Source organism: Puma concolor, chromosome B4, assembly GCF_028749965.1.
Source record: "Puma concolor isolate L17-30 chromosome B4, mPumCon1.1.hap2, whole genome shotgun sequence".
Classification (NCBI taxonomy): Eukaryota; Metazoa; Chordata; class Mammalia; order Carnivora; family Felidae; genus Puma; species Puma concolor.
Window position 1 is genome coordinate 105261068 of NC_141673.1, and position 22812 is coordinate 105283879.

General features: G+C 43.2%; 1 protein-coding gene across 1 annotated transcript in view; it reads left to right on the top strand.

Annotated features, from left to right (window-relative positions):
* LOC112867338 (maestro heat-like repeat-containing protein family member 1) overlaps positions 1 to 22812 on the top strand; it is a 115746-nt gene that overhangs the window by 38043 nt on the left and 54891 nt on the right. Inside the window, exons 3-19 of the mRNA XM_086714328.1 lie at positions 542 to 636; positions 965 to 1087; positions 2010 to 2172; positions 3243 to 3335; positions 4008 to 4162; positions 4532 to 4672; positions 6658 to 6756; positions 7330 to 7408; positions 8198 to 8308; positions 9300 to 9373; positions 10270 to 10386; positions 10598 to 10642; positions 11455 to 11599; positions 13141 to 13184; positions 13900 to 14059; positions 14572 to 14624; positions 20812 to 20928. Of these exons, the coding sequence (XP_086570454.1) occupies positions 542 to 636; positions 965 to 1087; positions 2010 to 2172; positions 3243 to 3335; positions 4008 to 4162; positions 4532 to 4672; positions 6658 to 6756; positions 7330 to 7408; positions 8198 to 8308; positions 9300 to 9373; positions 10270 to 10386; positions 10598 to 10642; positions 11455 to 11599; positions 13141 to 13184; positions 13900 to 14059; positions 14572 to 14624; positions 20812 to 20928 (1814 nt within the window). The remainder of the gene's footprint in view (positions 1 to 541; positions 637 to 964; positions 1088 to 2009; positions 2173 to 3242; positions 3336 to 4007; positions 4163 to 4531; positions 4673 to 6657; positions 6757 to 7329; positions 7409 to 8197; positions 8309 to 9299; positions 9374 to 10269; positions 10387 to 10597; positions 10643 to 11454; positions 11600 to 13140; positions 13185 to 13899; positions 14060 to 14571; positions 14625 to 20811; positions 20929 to 22812) is intronic.

Genomic DNA, 22812 nt, shown 5'->3' on the forward strand with positions numbered 1-22812 from the left:
TTTTCTGGCTTTTTTTCCCTATCATTATTAACCAAAACTATGGGTATATGTCACTGGAATATAAGTTTGTAGTTTATAATAGTCATTTTTATTAATATGAAATTATTTTATTTCTATGAAATTTTTGTAGTCCTATAGACAAGTACTCTCCTACTCCAAATCTCTATCCAACTCTCACCCATAGAAAGCACTTTATAATGTCAAGGGAAAAGATGTGATCCAAAGGGCAGGCTGAAATGCTGAAAGTGATACCTAATAGTACCTATCTCATCTTTTTTGACTCTCATGTTAATTTTTATTATACTTATTTTACATATGAATAAATAGAGTCTCCAGGAGTTAAATAAATTGCCTAAGGATATATTGCTAGTGGGGGACAGACTCTGAGTCAGGAGCCAAACTTGTGTCTTCTGATTCTTAATTATTCTTTGCATGTTTTCATCATACCATGATACCCACCTGTAATGAAATACCCACCTATAGCAAGAGAGAAACAGCTCCCCCTCCTCACCATTGTTATTTCTTATAGAGATGTTTATAGTTATGGTAGGTTCTTCAGAGATCACGGACGGGAACTTGGATGTCTCAGAAAAGAACATCAAGGACTTTATGGAGGCACTCCAAGTTGCTGGTCAGGTGAGGACATCTCAGACATCTTCCTGGCTCCACCCAGCATAAGACCATCTCGATCAAGGTATTTGGTTGGGCACACACCCATTGTGCCAGGAGAGTGGGAAAATTTCCAGTCAGCAGAGCACTACTTGGTCCAGTCCATTCATAGCTCCAGGTCTAGTTCCAGTGTTCCTAGTCTGACCCATATTCTTCACTCCTCAACCTCTGATCCAGCTTTAATCCTCTTTCTAGATTCACTCCTCCTCTTCCTTTCTTGACCAGGGATCATTATTCTCTTTATTATCTTTACCCTTCAACCTTCCTTTCTCCTTGAGTCCCCTCTCTCCTATAGTTGTCAGCAGATAATGTCTTACAAACGCTCAAGTTGCTGAAAGTCAAAATCCTAAATAACAAGATGGCAACTCCACGATGCCAGAAGGTGACAGATATCATCGTTGACTACATGAAGACCATGGTGAGGAGTTGTGCCTCTGGGTTGGGAGCTTTGGGGAAAGAAAGCACCCAGGTGTGAGCCCAAGAGTTCTTTCTGGTGGATGATGACACTTGGAAACTAAACTATGTGAGAACTTGGATATGAGTATCTCATTTCTAAACAGTTTGCTGGAGTCCATATCTTGTACTGTGAGCCTATCTCAAGAACTGTGACATAGACAGAACTGGAAGATACAGTAGTGAAGTGAAGTGGTGAGGCAGGAGGAGTGAAATGGAAAGGGGGAAGGATTTGGGCTGTTGATCTCAGAGTCTGACCTGGTTTTCAGACTGTGTCCTGGGATTCCTTAGGTGGTCACCTTTGTTATTACAACTCAACTAAGCATCTCAATCTATTTACTAACTTATTTAAACCCACATATCTGTATGCTAACCCACCTTTAGACTGAACATTCATGATATCTACTTATCCATCTATTCACATACTTTGTACTTACTTCCCTGACATTGGGTTAATCTGGTTCCTTATTTTCTTTGTTAACTACCTACCTATGGGGTATCTTCCTTCCAGTTTGCCTGCCTTCTTTGGCAGGCCTGTCTTCTGATCAAGACCACTGACCTTCCAGGGACTTCCAAAGTTGCTTCTGTAATCTACCCACTTTCCTGATGATTCACTTGCTGCTGCAGTGAAACCTCTGTGCTTTGGAAACCTTAATCCCCCCTCCCACCCCAATACACAGTTTGTGCGGATTTCTTGTCTTCCTGTTCTTTGCACACTTTAGGAAGCTCTTGCCCTCCATCACTGGGAAGGTGTCTGTTGGATGGGTGGTAGGTGAGTTCCTGCCTACTCGATGGAGGAGAATAACTTATTGACCAACTCTGATTCTCAGAGCTGTGGGACTCATCTCGGGGATTAGCCTTGGAACAGTTAGTCTTTCTCTTTTCAGAAGCCAGAGGGAGAACTGGAGGAGTTGTGCACTGAAGTCCTATTGGCTCTGGGGTTCCAGTCTCCAGGAATAGTCATCTTCAAGCTGTGGGACAGATGGCATTTGAACAACCTGCCCCCAAACGGTCTCCTGGTTGCAGTGGGGAGACTCATCTTCTGCCAGGGTATAGATCCCTATTGTGGAAGAGTTAGTCTGAGAAGAGGATAGGGCCAGCAGGGGGTGGGGGCATTGTATTTATTCTAGACTAGCTTTATCCTCCTGATTCCTCTCATTGGACATCTCCATTTAGTTTAGTCATGGGGTGTATGTGTAGATGGGAAGGGGACAAACTAGGTCCCTATTGGGCTGCTGGGAACTCAGGAGGAAGTTTCTGGAGACCAAGAATGGCAGAGTAGGACATATTAGAGCATGAGAGACTGTGGAGCTGGAGAGAAGACTCCAGGTGGAGAGAGAAGGCAGAATAGAGTGGTGGGGTGGGGCAAAGGAGGAAGCAAGGAGTGGTTTACTTAAGGGAACCTTAAGTTTTGAATTTGATTAGAGGCTTGGAAGGTAATAGTGTAGCAGGATGAGGCCAAGAATCATCATACAATCTCTATCCTGGTGGCTATTGGTGATGGCAGTGGCTCTCTTACTCATTCCACTCCCCTCTCCCAATCACAAAGTATGAAAAAATAATCAAGTCACCGGCCTATGACAGTGACTTCCCTTTACCACTTGGAACTGGGGCCAAAGAGAATCTGGGGGAAGTCAGCTGACCTTCTGGGCATTAAGATAAAAATGACAAGGCATGTGGTTTAGGCTGCACAGCAAGCTCAGAGGACACAGTAACAGAAATTGGAAATGTGTATCCTGATATAATCAGGACAAATGTTTTCACATCCACTTCAGACATCATCGCTCTTTATTTCCTTAAGGGTCCTTGGAAGGGACTGTTCATGCCTAGGCTGTACCAATATCTTGTATCTGTATGCTGTGCTAACATCCATTATTGAGCTTAATCTTTCCAGCAGCCCTGTGCAGCAGTCACATCAGGAATTGTAGTCCTATTTAACAGTTGAAGAAGCTGAAACTCAGATAAATTAAGTAACTTGCTCCAGGTTGCCCAGACTCTGGAGGCAGAGCTAGGATCAGAACCCAGGTCTCCTGCCTCCCAATCTATAGAGTTTCCTACAGTAAGGCTAGGATGCACCCCTCCCTGGGATAGGGATGTTTTTCTTGTACTCTCTCTCTTAGGTGCAGACCCCTACATTGGTGTCACATGGGAATATATCCTGCACCTTCTGAGGATGGCCCAAAAGGAGGATGACATGTTGGCAGTATGTCATGGTGAGGATTAGGAGGGTCTGGGGAAGACTCTACTCGAATAAGGGAGAGAGGAAAGAAGGGAAGAATGAGACTGGGTCCCTCTGAATATGGATCCCAGAAGGCTGGGGAGGGGCAGGAAATGTCTGAGAGCAGCTGCTTTTCTCCATCTGACTTTTCTTCACCTGATCTGGGGCAAGGACCAAGTTTGATTAGGGATGCTGTGGGTGTAGACAGCCTCAACCACTTTCCCTTTCCCTGCTGTGTGGACAAAGTGTGGTCAGAAAAGAGAGATAGTTGGGAGATGGTGAATGGGTTGGTGTTTCCCAGCACAGGACACCACAGACCCTTTTATTTTTTTTTTTTTAATTTTTTTTCAACGTTTATTTATTTTTGCAACAGAGAGAGACAGAGCATGAACGGGGGAGGGGCAGAGAGAGAGGGAGACACAGAATCGGAAACAGGCTCCAGGCTCTGAGCCATCAGCCTAGAGCCTGACGCGGGGCTCGAACTCGCGGACGGCAAGATCGTGACCTGGCTGAAGTCGGACGCTTTAACCGACTGCGCCACCCAGGCGCCCCGACCACAGACCCTTTTAGAGTTGGGGATGAGAAGACTGTGCCCACATGTATGTATGTTTCGTTTTGTGGGAAAGGAAAGGTGATGTGCAGCTCAAACTCCCTGTAACCCTCATAGTGCTCAAAGGATTGGTCATCAGTGCCCGGAAACATCTGGATCTGGGTACTAAGAATGATGAAATAATGGACATCACACAAGAGGCGCTGTCCATCAAGGCTTACCTCACCCTTCGGGTTCTCTTCAATCGTTGGTCCCTGAGGAGCAACAACAAGGTGGGATTGTAGATAGCAGAGGCTGGATGCATGGGCTGAAGGAGTAAGTCTTGAATCAAAGATGGGACAGGGCCATGTCTAGCCACTTATTGGTGGGAGGATAACTTAAATGGCTCTTCCAAAAGAGCAGGGTGATTCTCCTCAGGTTCCTCTTCCCATTCTCCTTAAAAGGGTACTATCAGAAAACTCCACTGTCTGTTCACATGATATGTATGCAATTAAGCAACCTTACATTTACTGATTACCATCATTTGCTAGGCACTGTGCTAAACCTTGCAGATACAAAGAGGACTAAAGCAAAGCCTCTAAAGGATTATCTTGCCTTCATCCCTGAGCTGAGGCAAGTTTGTTGTGTTTCCTTGGGCACAGGTGACAGAGGAAGCTCTGGTGATAATTGGTCATCTCTTCTTCCTCATTCCACCATCCAAACTCAAGAATCAAGTGAACCGTTTAACCCGATGGTTAATGACTTTGATGTCTGCAAAAGTGGCACCTTTCTACATTTCCCAGGTGATTGGAATAGGGTGAGAAGATAATTTAATGGGTTTATGCTTTCCATGTTTACTGAGTAATTAATGCTGGGGTTGGCAGAGCACGGCCCACAGGCCAAATCCTGCCTGAAACTTGTTTTTGTAAAGTGAGGTTTTGTTGGAATTCTGCCACTCCCATTTTGAATTCATCTCACACTTTGAATCTCTCTCAGATTTAAATGGCTCATCAGAGTAGATCAAGCCCACCTGGATAATGTCCCTATTTTAAGGTCAGCTGGTATGGGACTTTAATTATGTCTGCAAAATCTCTACATATAAACACCTACGTTACTGCTTGATTGAATAACTGGGAGAAAGGCCCTGGAATTTGGGGGGGCCATTGCTATATTCTGCCTACCTTAGAACTGTTACACCAATAATAGATATTTTTAGGAGCAGAGGACTCGGAACCACTACCCAAATTTTCTGATTGTTAAGTCCTTCTTCCATTTCAATGGCATTCCTCAAGCCAATTTCCCTTCAAATTTTAATGGGGATTCTGCAAAAAGAAGATGTGTTAGTTAGCAAAATGGGTGGGAAATACTGAGTTAAAATTAAATAAATATCTTAAATGCAGGACTTCTCAGAGCTTTCAGTATGTAGGCTAATCTGGTCCTCCAAGAAGCAAATACTAACATGTGATTAGAGGTGCAAGAGATTTATTGGAGAAACATCTGTGAGAGAAAACAGGGATAGAAACAGAGAGGATTTGGAGAGCCATCAGACTATGATGTATGTCTGACCCTTGATAAGGCTAGGGAGAAGGAGGGAAGGAAGGGGAGAGGAAAGAGAGGAAGGTTTTAGATTACAGTGCAGTTGTAAGAAAGTTTTAGTAAAGCCAACAGGGAGTCACTGAACCAAAGTTACCCATCAGAAAAGTCCTATATCTTGAAGGACTAATAGGCCCGCTTTAGTGGACCTGCCATATTCAGTCATTGGCTGGGACAAACCTGTGGGAATCTGACTTCAGTTTTAACACAGTGATGGATTTTAGAGCATGGTAGCTGCACATATTGGTCAATTATGCACCAATAGGCATCTGAGAGGCATATTTTTCAGGGTTACTAAATATGCTAATGTGCATTTGTGAATTTCAAAGAGGAGGATTTTTTTTTGAGTGCAACACACATTAACATCAAGTTTCCAGTGACTACAGTGTTCAGTCTACTGTTATGCTACCACCTCAAATACACTTTCCTTGGTATATAAAGGGATGGCCTTTCTCACACATATGCTCTGAGTTTTCCACATTAGTGGACCAGCCACACAATCTCTTGTTTAATCTCCCTTCTGGCACATGTCTCCATGTTGCCTGGTGTACGGTCTGTGAATTTGGAACAAAGGTTTGCTCTATGTAGCCAATTAGCCAGTTGAAGGCTGAAATTTGTATACCAACTACTAGTCTGAAGATTATTCAGGTGGAAATTTCACCTCATGTCTTGGCTGACAGTGGAAATGTTTTGACTACTTCCTTTCTCCTTCTCATTCCTCCTCCTCCCTCTCTCCAAGGAATGGTGGTCAAGAATCAAGATAGTTATCAGCCCACAGTATAATTTTGTTTGGACATCAACTAGCACTAGCCAGCTCTATTTAAGCAAGCTGGCCCTAACTGGGAATCCATCAGGTAGACCAAAGGAGAGGAAATGTTGACTTTTTAAAATTTATCCTGCTCCTTTGAAGGCAGCCAATACTTGCAATGTTGAATTTCCCTATAGGTTTCTGTGGAATAATGAGATTATATGAAAATAAGTATAGCTTATTGAGCAAAGTGGAAGGGCAGGTCATGACTGTGTTAGGCTATGAAAGAACTAGACCCTGAGCCTTTTTTGGAAATGTCCAAGAGGGCAGTGTGAAACAATGATGACTTGGGCCATCCTTGAAGAGTAGATGTGAGGACAGAGGATTTCTTTTGAGGCTGTGGAAAGTCTGAGCTGACTTGTACTTATTCTGTCCTTATGCACACAGTGTATCTTCCAACTTATAGATGCTCTGGCTCTTAGTGGCTGTGGAGGTATAAACTTGGAATCCCAGCTGGGAAATATTATAGGCATGCTGTTCAAACAGGTGAGTGTTATGGGGCTAGAAGGATTATGGGCTTGCTTTCTCTCTTCTTTGGAGGTGATGGCTACCCCAGCTCAGGTCACAACCTCCACACGATGGAGGTGTCTTTCACATGGTGACCTTAACCATACACATCAGGTTTCCCTGGAATAGGCAAATGCCTGGATTCCGGGAACTGAGTGGGATATTCTCCATGAGGTAAATTGGGTACATTCTACATGTTTCTTGAAGGTCACAGACCTTTGCTACTTCCCCCTAATCTCTGGTTAAAAGGCAGAAAGTTCAAACCACTCCATAATACCTGTGCGAAATGTCAGGCCCTCTGTTTTGCAGCCTAGAGTAGGAAGAGGAAAACTGAACATTTTTCAGAAAAGGGTTACCTTCTGTATGTTTAATTTGCTTCCCACTGTCTTCTTCCCTTTGGGGCTGGGAATGTGGATTCCTGGGTTCTGTTTTCTTGTTCTCCTTATGGCTAAGCACCACACTTTCCATGGATACATGCCTTGGTTTCCTCATCCACATTCAGGGCCCTTAGTTTCAGTCCTCCTGGGTCTGATGGCCTTGGTCTCCCCACAGCTGAGTGAAACAGTTGAGGACTCAAATCATCACTCTGTACAGGACCACAGCCTTGCCCTGAAGGCCTTCTATATCCTGAGTAAGTTACCACAGTTCCCTAACCCCAGGTATTTGTGTGGGTGGGCACTCAGGATCATTTTTTTGTCTCCTTGGACTGGAGCAGGGGCCTAAGTTCCCATAAGAGGCTCCCATTCTTCTAGATTAAATGCAAAGTGATCCATGTGAGCTTTGCCTGAAATTCAATGAATCTCGAAGGGTATAGACATAGCTCCATTCCCTTTACCTGAAGTTGACTTCTCTTTCTCCTTCACTGATTCCCAGCTCAGAAAGGTGATCCTGTAGGGGCTCCTGTGTGGCTCAGTCAGTTAAGGGTCCGACTTCGGCTCAGGTTGTGATCTTGCAGTTTGTGGGTTTGAGCCCCGCATTGGGCTCTGTGCTGACAGCTCAGAGCCTGGAGCCTGCTTTGTTTGGATTCTATGTCTCCCTCTCTCTCTGCCCCTCCCCCACTTATGCTCTGTTTCTCTCTCTCTCAAAAATAAATAAACATAAAAAAAAAAAAAAAAGAAAGGTGATCCTGTAATTACAACACTAATCATCATGAAAAGTGTGCTGACCTATGGGAGGGCATGTGGTGGGGCCGTGGAGGGACAGAGCCCAGCTCAGGAAAATGATCTGGCCCTGTGCTTGGCACATGGTAAATGCTGAGTAAACACTGGCTCTCTTTTTCCCTTTTTCCTTTCTCCAACCTAAAGGACACTAGTTTATCTAATTCATGGCATCAGTGGTTTGCTAAACATGATTTACTTCTACTTACCACTTCCTACTTAAACATACACTTGATTCCCTTGTATTCGCACCCTTCTGATAGCCAAGTTATATAATGATCGGGTGGTAACCTTAATACGAGAGAACATGGAATCCAAGGATCCAGCCAAGATAGTATCAACCATTCAAATTTTCACAGATGTGCTCCAGAAAGGTGAGTGGCCTGGTCCTATGGATCTTCTTTCCTATGAGAGCTCTTTTCTCTGGGAGACAGTCCCATGTAGTAGTTAAAAACTTGGTTTTAAACTCAATGTAAACTCAAAGTAAACTCAATAGGTTTAAATCTTGGCTTCACTTCTTATTAGCGTGCAAACTGTAACAGGTTGCTTTTAGTCTGTACCTCTATTTCCTCATCTGAAAATGGAGGTAATATTAATACCTACCTTTCAGGGTTTTTAGTGAAGATTAAATGAGAAAAACATATGCGAGGTGCTTAGACCAGTTCCCACTATGCAGTCAGTTTCATAGTGATGTAGTCTATGATTGTTATCTTGGGGGAATAGGCTTCAACTCCAATCAAGTGTTTGCCAAACCTTTGCTTTGTGCCTAGCATGGTGCAAGGTACTGAAAATAGACACTTAAATAAAACATAGTCTCTACTCTCAAAAGAGTTCACTATCAAGCGGGGAATATAAAGCTGTTCAGATAGTGAAACAATGCAAGATAATATGTGATAGGTTGTTTAAATGTGAGCATGGTGATGTGCAATAGGAAAACAGAGAAGCTTGTCAATCCAGAGATGAGATGGGCTCTGTGCAGGAGATGCAGGCAAGGAGATTGTAACAGCAAGTTAGGAGAGGGAATTCACATAAAGAAGAACAGAAGAACAGTGGTCATAGTTCTAAAGGTTGAGATATATATGGGGCAGGGGGAGCAGCTGGAGAGGTGGATTTGTGTGGGCAGTCATAGGAAACTGGAAAGGGCTGGAGCTCAAATGCCAGCTTGATGAAAATACTGTTTTAGGTCACTCTTCAGTCTGCTTTGAAGCAAAAGTATGGTGGAAATAACCTCTAGGGATTCTAACTGGCCCTTGAATACCAGGACAGTACCTAGAATTCCTCCCAGCTGTCTATCTTCTTGTGCCTCCCAAAACAACAGAGAAGGGTGGAAATTGACCCCCAGCTGCATGTCTGTCTTTTCTCTAGTGCCCCAGACAGAGCAACTGAAGAATGAGGTGATGCATTCAGTCATAATCATGATTCAGGAGGATCTCAAACCAGTGAGCAGAAAGGCTAAATGTTTGGGCTGGGAGGGCAATTGGTTTTATGAGACCTCGAAGTTGTATAAAATGGAGAGGGGGAGGTTCATGGATGAGGGGAGAGGTAAGGCACTCTTACCAAGCTCTTCATGGCCTCAGACATTCCCATGGTTACATTTGGGCTCTTCAAACCTGAGAAGGATTTGAGAAGCGGACAGGTGGTTCCAGCTATTTTCTGAGCCTTGTCAGTGGGGACACAGAGCTCTAAAGGATACTAAAAATTCAGAGGGGAAGAAGACCTCAAACATTATATCTAGCATGGGGTCTGAGAAGCCATGGTTTTAACAAGCTCTGCCAGGCTTAGAGGCAGAAACTGCTCCCAGCTCTGAATCGCGCAGGACAGGGAGAAGAGGAGCAGTGGTTTAGGGTGCCAAATGGACAACAATGACACTATCCCTAAAAAAAAAGTCCTAAATATTCAGAAGGTTAATGGAGAGACTGGGATCATGAGGGCTGGGCCCTCAGGACTTGAGGGATTCATTCCTGGCTTTCTCAACGAAGGCCAGAACATGGTACTTTTCCTAGACTCCGATTTCTCCCTACCCAATACTTCTGCCAATTTCTTATCTTATATAAGGTGTGGGCAAGCTAAGTGCTTACAGTTCTTCAGGAGGATGGTCCATCCTGGTAGCAGCTGAAATGGGCTAGAATTTGAGGGTGGAGTAAGGTGGTCAGGGTCAGTGGCTGTCATCCCCTGGAGCCCACTGAAGAGTCACATTGGGTTTGAAGTCAGGAGATCTGAGTCGCTTGAAGATACCCCTCACCTGCTCTGGTCCTCTGTGTCCTCACCTGGAATACGAAGGGTCATACTGATGTGCCTTCCTATGTTGCCACATGATGGTCTATAACTCCCACAGGTGCGAAGGGCCCTCCTGAACTTCATCGAGATGCTGATCCAGCATGACTACTTGGCCCCGCCCCAGGGGAGCATCATCATCAACTATGTCATCAAGCTCAGCGAGTCTGACTGCTCAGTGAGCAGGGTCCAGGCAGAGAGCAGACAGAGGGTGGGAGCAAGAGAAGGGCAGGTTGGGAGCAGAAGGGAAAGAAGAGGAGGGTATGGTTGGCACAATGGGAATGGGCTTTGACATCTTAAACTCTGAGAGGTGAGCCAGGGGAGGCCTTGAGCCAGAAGACTCAGCTAGCACTGGTTTCAGATTAAAATATTTCCTTTTCTTATTCCAGAATGAAGAGGACATCCAACTAACGTGTTCCAAAATCCTACAGATGGTACAAACAACTAGGGTCAAAGAGGCCCCTTCATCTCCTCCTCCCCTGACTCCCCAGATCACTACCCTGACACCCAGATTGCATACTCTCTGCCTGCCTTCCACCCCCTCCCAACTCCATATAACCCCTTGTACCGTCTCTTCCACCCTCCCCACCTCTGTCTGAAACCACTCAAGTGCCTGGGACTTCTCTAAGAAGTGGCTCAGTGGAGCAGAAGAGGGTCACTGGATGGTAAACCTGGAGGCCTGAGCCTGGGTCCTGTTCAGCCAGTTTCTGGCTGTAAAATCTTGAGTAAATTGCTCTCCAGGTTGCAGTTTCTCTTTCTGTAAAAAAGTTGGTGATTATTCACCCTTGCTGGTCTTAGCAATCTCTAGGGATTCTTGAAGACTCCTACGGGTTGCTGTGTGGGTCAGAGTTGAGTCAGGGGCCATGGGAGGAAAAGCTGTGATTTACTCTCCCTCCCAGAGTCCCCCTCTCCCAGCAAAGCTGTCTCCTGATCACTAGCATGTCTTCTACCCTTGGGATGTTCCCCAGTGAAGGTGATTACAAGTCACACAATTCCAAATTTCAAGAAGCCCCTCTATCTAATCAAGTCCTTCTTACTGTAATTTTAATCAGGACCTTGGTTATGTTTTACCAACATGGAGTGGAAAGGGAAAGAGGGTGAGAGGGAAGGGCAGGGAATGGGCAGACTGTGTATATAAGGTCTCAAATGCCCCTCCAGGAAAGGAAGACAAAGCCATGGGGTTGGAGAACTTATGGTTGGGGCTAATTTGGGGCTTGACATTGAATCCCTTGCCACATCTTACTAGGTAACCTTGCCCAAACTGATCACCTTGGTATGCCAGCCCAGCAACACCTTGGCCTTCGTGCCCCTGAGTAAGATGGCCACGAAAATGGCTCTGAGGGCCCGTTCCCTGGGCCAGGTTCCCTACCTCAGCAGCTTTCACCTCAGGCGTAAGTACACGGTGGGGAAGACTGTGGAGAGAGGTTAACTGTGAAAGCACAGGCTGCCACAGGCAGGGAGAGTGGGGGCAGGAGACAGGGTGAGATTCTGAAGGGGCGGTGGGTGTAGGGACAGGGTGCAGATCTGCAGGGCTATGGCTGTGAGCCTGAGCCATGATGGAGGAGGTAGGCAAAGGGTTAGCACAGCAGATTGATGCCATTTGGCCCTTCACATGAATGAAAAGGGGATTTCTCTGGGAGAGAGGCAACCCCAGACACAAATCCTTCTTGCCTTTATTCCTCATCTTGAAACACTGGAGTAGAGATGTAAGAATATTGTTGTTAATTACAAAGTAATGTGTACACAGACATTCCTGACCCTTTGCCCCAATTCTGAGCATTACTCTTTGTTCACCCCTTCTTGACCTTGAGTCCCAGTGGGAGTCAGAGTTGGGGTGAGGATATCTGTTCAGCACATTACTTGGGGTATGTATGTGTGCTTGTGTGTTTGGAAAATAAGCATTCTTTATTAGGGTTTTAAAGGTGGAAAGGTAACAAATTACTTTCCCAGTGTTGAGAGTTCTGATTATAATCCATATGAACAATAGATATTTAAAATATGGACCTAGGATTTTCAAATATGAAAGTCTACGCTCAATAAAATGTATACCTGGATTACAACTTAGAATAGTGGGAGATGTTTTCAAGGTGTACACTAATAGAATACACTCATGGGTAATGACCATTTACCATGCTCTGGCTGGACAATGCCAGGCTGACATAGCAGCCTTTCTTCCCTAGTTTCTCTTTTTCTATCAAAAAAAAAAAAAAACTTTTAAAATTGTGATATAGGTGACATACAGTGTTGTATTAATTTCAAGTGTACCATGTAGTGATGTGACAATTCTATACATTATGTTCACCATGATAAGTATAGTTATCATCTGTCACCATAAGTATGATTACAATATTGTTGACTATATTCCCTACTTTGTACTTTTCATCCCCATGACTTATTTCTTTTATAACTGGAAGTTTGTACCTCTTCATCCCCTTCACCTATCTTGCCCATCTCTCACCTCTGGCAACCATCTGTTTGTTCTCTGTATTTATGATTCTGTTTCTGTTTCTATTTTTCTTTGTTCATTTGATTTGTTTTGTAGATTCCACATAAAAGTGAAATCATATGGTATTTGTCTTTTTCTGTTGTACTTATTTCACTTAGTGTTATACCCCCTAGGTCCATCCATGTTGTCATAAATGGCGAGATAATCATTCTTTTTTATAGCTGAATAATATTCCTGTGTGTGTGTGCGCGCGCGCACGCGTGCGCGCGTGCGCACACATCTGTTTTATGCTGGAAATGGTTTGTTTTGAGGCTGAGTCAAAATGTCAAAATCCCCATGGCAATGGCACCAACGCTCACTCTCCACTTTGCTTTTTGTCCTCCACTAAAGAATGGATGGTGGGCTGCTGGGAATGGGGGGCTGGAAGTTGGGCATCCTGGAGCTGGCACTGACTCTGTCCTATTCTCTTATCCTCTTTTAACTCAGCTACCCAGTTCATCTCCCCACAGAAACTCCTGACCCATCTTGTGGTAAGTGATGAATGAATGGGATGAATACTACCTTGCCATCCATCCTTCCATCCATCCATCTATCCGTCCATCTCCCCATTCTACAAATAGTTGAGTACCACTCTATTCCAGGCATTGTGCTGGGCAAGGAATAAAGGGTAGGGCCAAAGATCATAGAGACTTTGGGGAGAGGTGATCCAGGCCAAACAGCTTGGAGGAGGGAAGGAATGTGGGTTGGAGAAGACCTGGCCTGTATTCTATGTGGCCTTATTGTGAGCTGTTCTCTGTTGATCTTAGACATGGCTTTCTGGATCTCATTTTCTCAGCAAGTATGTTTTGAGTTTCTCTATTTGCCCAGACATTATGTTATAGACATTATGTATACTTGGAAAGACAAGGTGTAGAACTGCTCTTGAAGTGTTCACAGTCTTAGTGGGAAAGACAAGCCTGGGAATAACTACCCATAATGCAGTGTGATAAATGTTAGTAGAGGAATACATGGGGTGCATTGGGATCTTAGAAGAGTGATGAGCTGATTTGGTCTCCAGGAATCAAAGAAGGCATCATAGAGGAGGCAACGTTTTGAGAGCATCTTGCAGAACATGTAGTTCACAGGTGGAAAAGAATGGGAAGGTCTAAGCTTCAGCTCTACCATTCAATGGATTTGTTCTTATTTTCTTCCTTCTTTTCCCTTAAATCCATTCTCTGCCTTCTGCTCGCTTCTCTTGTTTCTCAGATGTTTTCCCTGAAGCCCTATAGAGAAGGGGAGTTTGGTGTAAGCTCTCTAAGGCTACTATATGCCCTGCATCCTATCACCTCCCTGCACCCCGTTATCAACTCGAATGTGGGCCAGCTGTGGATGACGGAGATCCCACAGATGTTGCAGATGCTGGATGGTGAGGGGTTGGCTGCAAGGTGGGAGAAATGGAGCTGGGGCAGGGGGGCAGACTCCAGAAGAGATGAAGTCCCGAGGTACAGGATGGATCTTCCTTGGGGTGAGGAGAACCAGGACCAGTCTCTCTGTCTTTCTGAGATGCCATTGGGTAGGTCTGCTTCTTGGACCATGTTCTGCACTGAGTAGATATGCAGTCCAGAATTCTGTGGCTCCAGAGTTCCCAGAATGCCCCTTCTTGTGGGCAGAGGATCAGGGAAGAGTGTGGGCTTTGGAACCAGAGAGACCCAGGTTGGTATCCTTGTTCTAACACTTGCCTGCTGGGTACGTTTGACCTTTGAAAAGTCATACATTTCCTGGAGTCTCTGTAAAGTGGGAGAATAGTTATATTGTGGGTCATGGTGAAAATTAAATGTGATGATGGGCATAAGGCCCCTGGAATAGTGTCCAGATGTTGGTTCTTTTTCCCTATCTGGGGCCTTCTGGTCGGGCAGATCATGCTTTCTCCTTTCCTAGATCACACTGAGAAGAGCCTGAATCAGGAGGAGTGGGAAGGCAGGCTGCTCCAGGTGAGCACCCTATGAGACATTCCTCCCTCCACACTTGCCTTCTTTCTCCTCTTTAGAATCCTGAGGGAGACCCCCCAGAGACTGAGACATGATCAAGAGACCTCCCTACTCAAGAAAACCTATTTCTGGGGAATCCTTGGCTCCTGGCCTCTGCATCAGAGTCTCTGACTATATCCTAAACCTTAATTTACCTTCCACACCCTCAAAGTCCGACTGTCAAGAGAGAGTAAGGAAATGGGGCCCTAGCTTTGTGATCTTGGGCAAGTTATTTAGCCTTTGCCAGCCTCAGCTTCTTCATCTGTAAAATAGAAATAACTCCTATCTCTCATAATTGAATAGGATAATATAGGAGAGAGAGAGAGCCTTGTAGACTATAGTTTCACATACATAATTGGCATTACCATCATTGTTGCTATATTGTCATTCTCAGTCCTGACTAACCCCCTCTGTATATTTCAGCTCCTCCCCATTTCTTGAGCTCTTTTTTCATATTTACAGACCATGTCCCCTTGTCTCTTGCTTCTTTCTGACCCACTTCCATGAGGCAGAAAATCCCGGCCACTGCTCTGTGTGGTCCTTTTCTCCCTTTTTACTCAGTTTTCAAGTCAGTCATTATTGGCTATCGATGATGACAGCTGGCTGGAGCAACTCATTAAGGTTGTCTTGGAGAGGATAAATTATTTCAGCGATGATGATGAAGAGGAGAAGGTAGGGGTGTGTGTGTGTGTGTGTGTGTGTGTGTGTGTGTGTGTGTCTGCGTGCATGGCACACCACACGGCTGGGGGTGGTAGTTGCAAAGAGACAAATGGGGGGGTGGAGCTTGGGGGGAGGGAATACAGAAATGTACATGAAGTACAGGTCTTGGGGGAAAAGCAAACCCATGTTTCTTGGTCCTGGGGAAGGGAGGGTTGGGGAGGACATGGAGCTGGTGGTCACACAGGAACAGCAGAAATATCAGTGTCTTACATTTGCTTAGTGTTTTGGGTTTTATTAAGAACTTTGCCATTTGTTGTCTTAATGAAACCTCCCAGTAGTTCAGAAGTAACAGATTAGATCTGGTATTTGGGTGCAGTGGAAAGATTATTGACCTAACAGTCACATTTAAGCAAGTTAATTCAAGTAATATTTGAGGGCATACCATAGATCAGGCACTGTGCATGATGTTGGGGCTGCAGAGCTGAGTAAGGAGGAAGGGCTCCTTTGCTCACAGAGTTCAAGGTCTATGCTGGTGAAGGCTTTGTTTCTGTGCCAGCTTTTCCTGTGTTCCGGGTGTAATCTGGGTCAAGTGTTTCAGCCTTCGTGAAATTTCAGTTGACTCACTTGGGAAGTAGCAATAACTCCTACAGCACAGGAGAGTGGGTGAATATAGACAACAACATCTGTGCAGTTGCTCTGTAAATTCAACAGACCAAATAACCAGACAGCTCAATCCAGAGGGACTCAGAGTTTTACACAAATTATAGGTAAAATTGGCACCTGATTCCAGGTTTCTTGATTTTTAATCTTATTTTCCTATCACTGAGCAACACTTTACTTGGGCTTTGGGGGGCCTCCAGGGAAGAGGCCCTATTTCCAAGACTGATTATTAGCTCTCTAATTATTAATAAATATTTATGAAGCACCTGCTATATGCAAAGCTTTGTGGGTGGTAAAATGAAGCAAGCAGGAATTCTGATCTTATCAATAAAGTTATTAAAAATATGTACTAAATGCTCACAACACAGGAGGCATGAATCAGGCGTAGAATACTCATATAAAAGACACAGACTCTGCCTTCAGAAAATCATTGTCTGCTTGAGCAAACAGAGGACAGAGTGGACAATTACAATAAGTGTGGTAAGCATCAGGATCAAAATGTGCACTGTTTGCTTGGGAACACAGAGGGCAGCTGTTTACTTGGCCTGTGGGCACTGGCCAGAGGAGCTTTCTCAAAGGCGGTCCACCATCTCAGTTCGCTCATGACTGTTCTGGTTTCAGCTCTGAAAGTCCAGCATGTTAGGAAATACCTCAGTCCTGGGAAAACTGAGAAGATCATCACTCTAGAGAAGAATAAATAGGTCTAGGAAGAGTAATCATTTGTCAGCTGAGCAGAGAAGCAGTTTACCTTAGGTCAGGTTTCAGAGAAGCAGAGCCTAAGGTGGGGGTCCTTGTCAAGTGAGTTAGCAAGAAAGTGCTCTCAGGAGAAGCTGATAAAGTAAAGGAAGCATGATAGGAAGGGGAGAGGCTAAGTAAGGATATGGGGAGCCCTGGATGGAAACTATACTGCAGAGTCTATCCTGTTAGAGACAGGTGAGGGGGGCTTTTGTACTTCCCCACCCCTCCACCTCTCTGTCACTTCCATAGTTGGTATGGGGCAGGGATGGGAGAGAGAAGAATGTAACTCTCAGGCACCTCCGGGCAAAGAGGCCCAAAAAGGCTGCAGGTAGGAACTGCTCATGATGGTGCCTGCAGTCAGGGAAGGGAAGGAACCCTTGAGTCTGGCCAAAGCACTAAAGGCATTTGCTAGGGGAAGAAAAGGTGCCCACAGACAGGAGGTTTTAGGGGGAGAGTTGAAACATTCACTGAACATCTGGTATACCCTATTTGTCTACTGTGTCAGGCACTGTGTTAGCACTGGAGTTGAGCAATGAACCAGACATGCACTGCTCCTGAGCTTTATTCTCATTGGAGATGAGAGCATGGGGCAAGTTAAGAGCTAACCTAACAAATACATTAACAAGATAATTAGCAGTTGTGATGAAGCTTTGAACGAAAGAAGCAGGATGGTGAGCTGGAGAGGAATTTAGGAGGTCAGGGAAGGCTCACTGAGCCAGGATCAGAAAGAGAATGAAACAGCGTTTTGAAGAGCCCAGGGAAGATTCCAGACAGAGAAATAGGAAATATAGAAACCCTGAGGCAGGAAAGTGGGTGAGTATGTAAATATGAGTATTACAAGGTAGACAAAGGCAATGCACAGTAAGCAAGGATAAAGACTACTGAAATTCAGAGGAGGGAGAGATAAACATTACATAAAGATACTTTTTCGATTATGCTATGTTAATTTTAAAATTACACAAATTTAAGGAACTTTTTTTATTTTTAAAATTTTTCAAGTGAGACTTTGTTATCAAAATTTATTTTATTTTTTGTTTGTTGTTTTTTAATTTATTTTTTCATTCAAGTATAATAGACATACAGTGTTGTATTAGTTGCAGGTGTACAATACAGTGATTTAACAATTCTATACATTTCTCAGCCCTCATCACAATAAGTGTACTTTGTCCACCCACCCATCCCCACTCTGGCAACCAGCAGTTTGTTCTCTGTGTTTAAGAGTCTGTTTTTTTTGTTGGTCTCCTTTTTCTTTGTTCATTTGTTCTGTTTCTGAAATTCCACATATGAGTGAAATCATATGGTATTTGTCTTTCTCTATTTCATTTAACATTATACCCTCTAGGTCCATCCATGTTGTTGCAAATGGCAAGATTTAATTCTTTTTATGACTGAGTAATATTCTATTCCACATCTTTATCCATTCATCTATCAATGGACAGTGTTGCTTCCATATCTTGGCTATTATAAATAATTCTGCAATAAACATAGGAGTGAATATATCTTTTTGAGTTAGTGTTTTCATTTTCTTTCAGTAAATACCCAGGAGTGGACTTGCTGGACCATATGGTTAGTCTATCTTTAATTTTTTGAGGAGCTTCCATACTGTTTTCCACAGTGGCTACACCAGTTTGCATTCCCACCAACAGTGCACAAGGGTTCCTTCTCTCCCCCCCCACCCCGCCATCCCCACAAACTCTTGTTATTCCTGGTGTTTTTTATTTTAGCCATTCTGGCAGGTGTAAAATGATATTTTTTTGTGGTTTTGAATTTTCACTTCCCTGATAGTTAGTGATGTTGAACATCTTTTCATATGTCTACTTGCCATCTATATGTCTTCTTAGGAAAGATGTCTATTCAGGTCGTCTGACCATTTTTTAATTGAATTATTTGCTTTTTTGATGTCGAGTTGTATAAGTTCTTTATATATTCTGGATATTAGCCCTTTACCAAATACATCATTTGCAAATATCTTCTCCCATTCAATAGGTTGAATTTTTGTTTTGTTGATGGTTTCTTTCACTCTGCAGAAACTTTTTGTTTTGGTGTATTTCCAGTAGATTAATTTTGCTTTTGTTTCCTTTGCCTGAGGAGACCTATCTACAAAAATGTTTCTATGGCTGACGTCAAAGAAATTGCTACCTATTATTTCTTTTAGGAATTTTATGGTTCCAACTCTCACATTTATGTCTTTTTTTTTTTTTAATTTTTTTTTTTTCAGCGTTTATTTATTTTTGGGACAGAGAGAGACAGAGCATGAACGGGGGAGGGGCAGAGAGAGAGGGAGACACAGAATCGGAAACAGGCTCCAGGCTCTGAGCCATCAGCCCAGAGCCCGACGGGGGGCTCGAACTCACGGACCGTGAGATCGTGACCTGGCTGAAGTCGGACGCTTAACCGACTGCGCCACCCAGGCGCCCCTCACATTTATGTCTTTAACCTATTTTATTTTTGTGTATGGTGTAAGAAAGTGGTTCAGTTTCATTCTTTTACATGTAGCTATCCAGTTTCCCCAATTTCATGTGTTGAAGAGACTTTTTCCCATTGTATATTTCTGTCTCCTTTGTCATAGATTAACTGACCATAAAAGCATGGGTTTATTTCCGGACTATATTCTGTTCCATTGATTTATGTGTCTCTTTTTGTGCCAGTACCATGCTGTTTTGGTTACTACAGATTTGTAGTGAAGTTTGAAACCTGGGATTGTAATACCTTTTGTTCTTCTTCTTCAAGATTGCTTTGCCTATTCAGGGTTTTGTTTTATTTGGTTTGGCTTGTTTGTTTTTTATAATTCCACACAATTTTTAGGATTGTTCTACTTCTATGAAAAATGCTGTTGGTACTTTGATGGGAGTTGCATTAAATTTGTAGGTTGCTTTGGGTAGTATAGACATTTTAACAATATTGGTTCTTCCAATCCATGAACATGGAAGATCTTTCCATTTGTTTGTGGCCCTTATACCAAAGTTAGATAAAGGCATTACAAAAAAGGAAAACCACAGGACAATATCTCTGATGACCATGGATGCAAAAATGCTCAACAAAATATTAGCAAACAGAATCCAACAATACATTTTAAAAAATCATTCACCATGATCAAGTAGGATTTAGTGCAGGGATGCAAGAGTGGTTCAATATTCACAAATCAATCAACAATACATCACATTAACAAAAGAAAAGATAAAAGCCATATGATCATCTCAATACATGCAGAAAAAGCATTTGACAAAGTACAATATCCATTCATGGCTAAAACTCTCAACGAAGTAAGTTTAGAGAGAATATACCTCAACATAATGAAAGCCATATATGAAAAACCTACAGTTAACATCACACTCAATGGTGAAAAACTGAGAGCTTTTACCTTAAGATCAAGAATAAGACAAGGATGTCCACTCTTACCACTTTTATTCAACATTAGAACTGGAAGTTCTAGCCACAGCAACCAGACAAGAAAAAGAAGTAAAAGCCATCCAAATTGGCAAGTAAGTAGTAAAACTTTCACTATTTGCAGATAACACAATACTATGCACAGAAAATCCTAAAGACTCCACCAAAAAACTGCTAGAACTGATAAATGAAATCAGTAAAGGATACAAAAGTAATATACAAAAATCTGTTGCATTTCTATACACTTAATGAAGCATCAGAAAGAGAAATTAAGAAAACAGTCTCATTTACAATTGCACCAAAAATAATAAAATAGCTAGGAATAAACTTAACCAAGGAGGTGAAAACTGTAAAACATTGAAGTAAGGAACTTTTCATTTCCTAGCTGGAAATGGGAAGTATGTGGATCAGGGAAAGTCCCTAAAGGGATGATCCATACCCTAAGAGTTTGAGAAATTAGAAATACAGCTTTCTCTTAACTCTAGCTTGAGTCCCTGCTCTGTAGGATTACTACCTTATCCAGATGCCCCCCCCCCCCCCCCCCCCCCCCACCGAACAAGAGGGCCTGTGTGGAGGATGGGGCATTGGGGGAAGGTGCTGGCTGACAGTTACAAAGCCAGTTTGGGAAATGTCTATTCCCCAGGCTACCCTAAGCTTATTCCAAGCTATGCATAGCCTTTCACCTCTACCCTTTCACCTCTCCTAGGCTTTTCTATATAAATTCTTTGGCTTCACCCTGCGGACCTCGAGGAATATAAAAATGGTGCAGATGATGCTCTCCGCCATCCTACAAACTGTCCACGAAGAGCTGCAGGAGAGGGAGGTGAGGTGGAGGAACTGGCAAAGCAGGGTGGGTGGGGGGAGCATTTTTACTTTAAGAGGCAGGATGACAAAGTGGTTAAAAGCTGGGACCTGGCAAGCTAGACAACCTGGGCTGGAATCCTAGCTCTACCACTTTATAGCTGTGTGCCCTTGGGCAAGTTACTTACTATTATTATTTTATTTTCTGAATCACTTCAGGAAGTTGCAGTCATGATGCATGCATATTTACCCCTAAATACCTCAGGATGTACTACCTAAAAATAACAATATTCCCTTATATAATCAAAGCACAGTGATCAAAATTAGGAAGTTGACATTGCTACAGTACTAGCAAATTATCTATCTAATTATCTAATTTATACAGCTGATCTATGAAAAAGGCCAATTGTCCCACCAACATTTTTTAGAGCAGAAGAAAAACATTTTACCCCCCTCTGGTCTGGGATCTAATTTAGAATCAAATAGTGCATTTATTTATCAATTATCTTTAACAATTTTTAATATGGAACAGTTCCTCAGTCTTTGTCTTTCATGATCTTGACATTTTATTTTATTTATTTTATTTATTTATTATTTTTTTAATATATGACATTTATTGTCAAATTGGTTTCCATACAACACCCAGTGCTCATCCCAAAAGATGCCCTCCTCAATACCCATCACCCACCCTCCACTCCCTCCCACCCGCCATCAACCCTCAGTTTGTTCTCAGTTTTTAAGGGTCTCTTATGCTTTGGCTCTCTCCCACTCTAACCTCTTTTTTTTTTTCTTCCCCTCCCCCATGGGTTTCTGTTAAGTTTCTCAGGATCCATATAAGAGTGAAAACATGTGGTATCTGTCTTTCACTCTATGGCTTATTTCACTTAGCATAACACTCTCCAGTTCCATCTACATTGCTACAAAGGGCCATATTTCATTCTTTCTCATTGCCATGTAGTACTCCATTGTGTATATAAACCACAATTTCTTTATCCGTTCATCAGTTGATGGACATTTAGGCTCTTTCCATAATTTGGCTATTGTTGAGAGTGCTGCTATGAACATTGGGGTACATGTGCCCCTTATGCATCAGTACTCCTGTATCCCTTGGGTAAATTTCCAGCAGTGCTACTGCTGGGTCATAGGGTAGGTCTATTTTTAATTTTCTGAGGAACCTCCACACTGTCTTCCAGAGCAGCTGCACCAGTTTGCATTCCCACCAACAGTGCAAGAGGGTTCCCATTTCTCCACATCCTCTCCAGCATCTATAGTCTCCTGATTTGTTCATTTTGGCCATTCTGACTGGCGTGAGGTGATATCTGAGTGTGGTTTTGATTTGTATTTCCCTGATGAGGAGCGACATGGAGCATCTTTTCATGTGCCTGTTGGCCATCCGGATGTCTTCTTTAGAGAAGTGTCTATTCATGTTTTCTGCCCGTTTCTTCACTGTATTATTTGTTTTTTGGGTGTGGAGGTTGGCGAGCTCTTTATAGATTTTGGATACTAGCCCTTTGTCTGATATGTCATTTGCAAATATCTTTTCCTATTTTGTTGGTTGCCTTTTAGTTTTGTTGATTGTTTCCTTTGCTGTGCAGAAGCTTTTTATCTTCATGAGGTTCCAATAGTTCATTTTTGCTTTTAATTCCCTTGCCTTTGGGGATGTGTCAAGTAAGAAATTGCTACGACTGAGGTCAGAGAGGTCTTTTCCTGCTTTCTCCTCTAGGGTTTTGATGGTTTCCTGTCTCACATTCAGGTCCTTTATCCATTTTGAGTTTATTTTTGTGAATGGTGTGAGAAAGTGGTCTAGTTTCAACCTTCTGCATGTGGCTGTCCAGTTCTCCCAGCACCATTTGTTAGAGACTGTCTTTTTTCCATTGGATGTTCTTTCCTGCTTTGTCAAAGATTA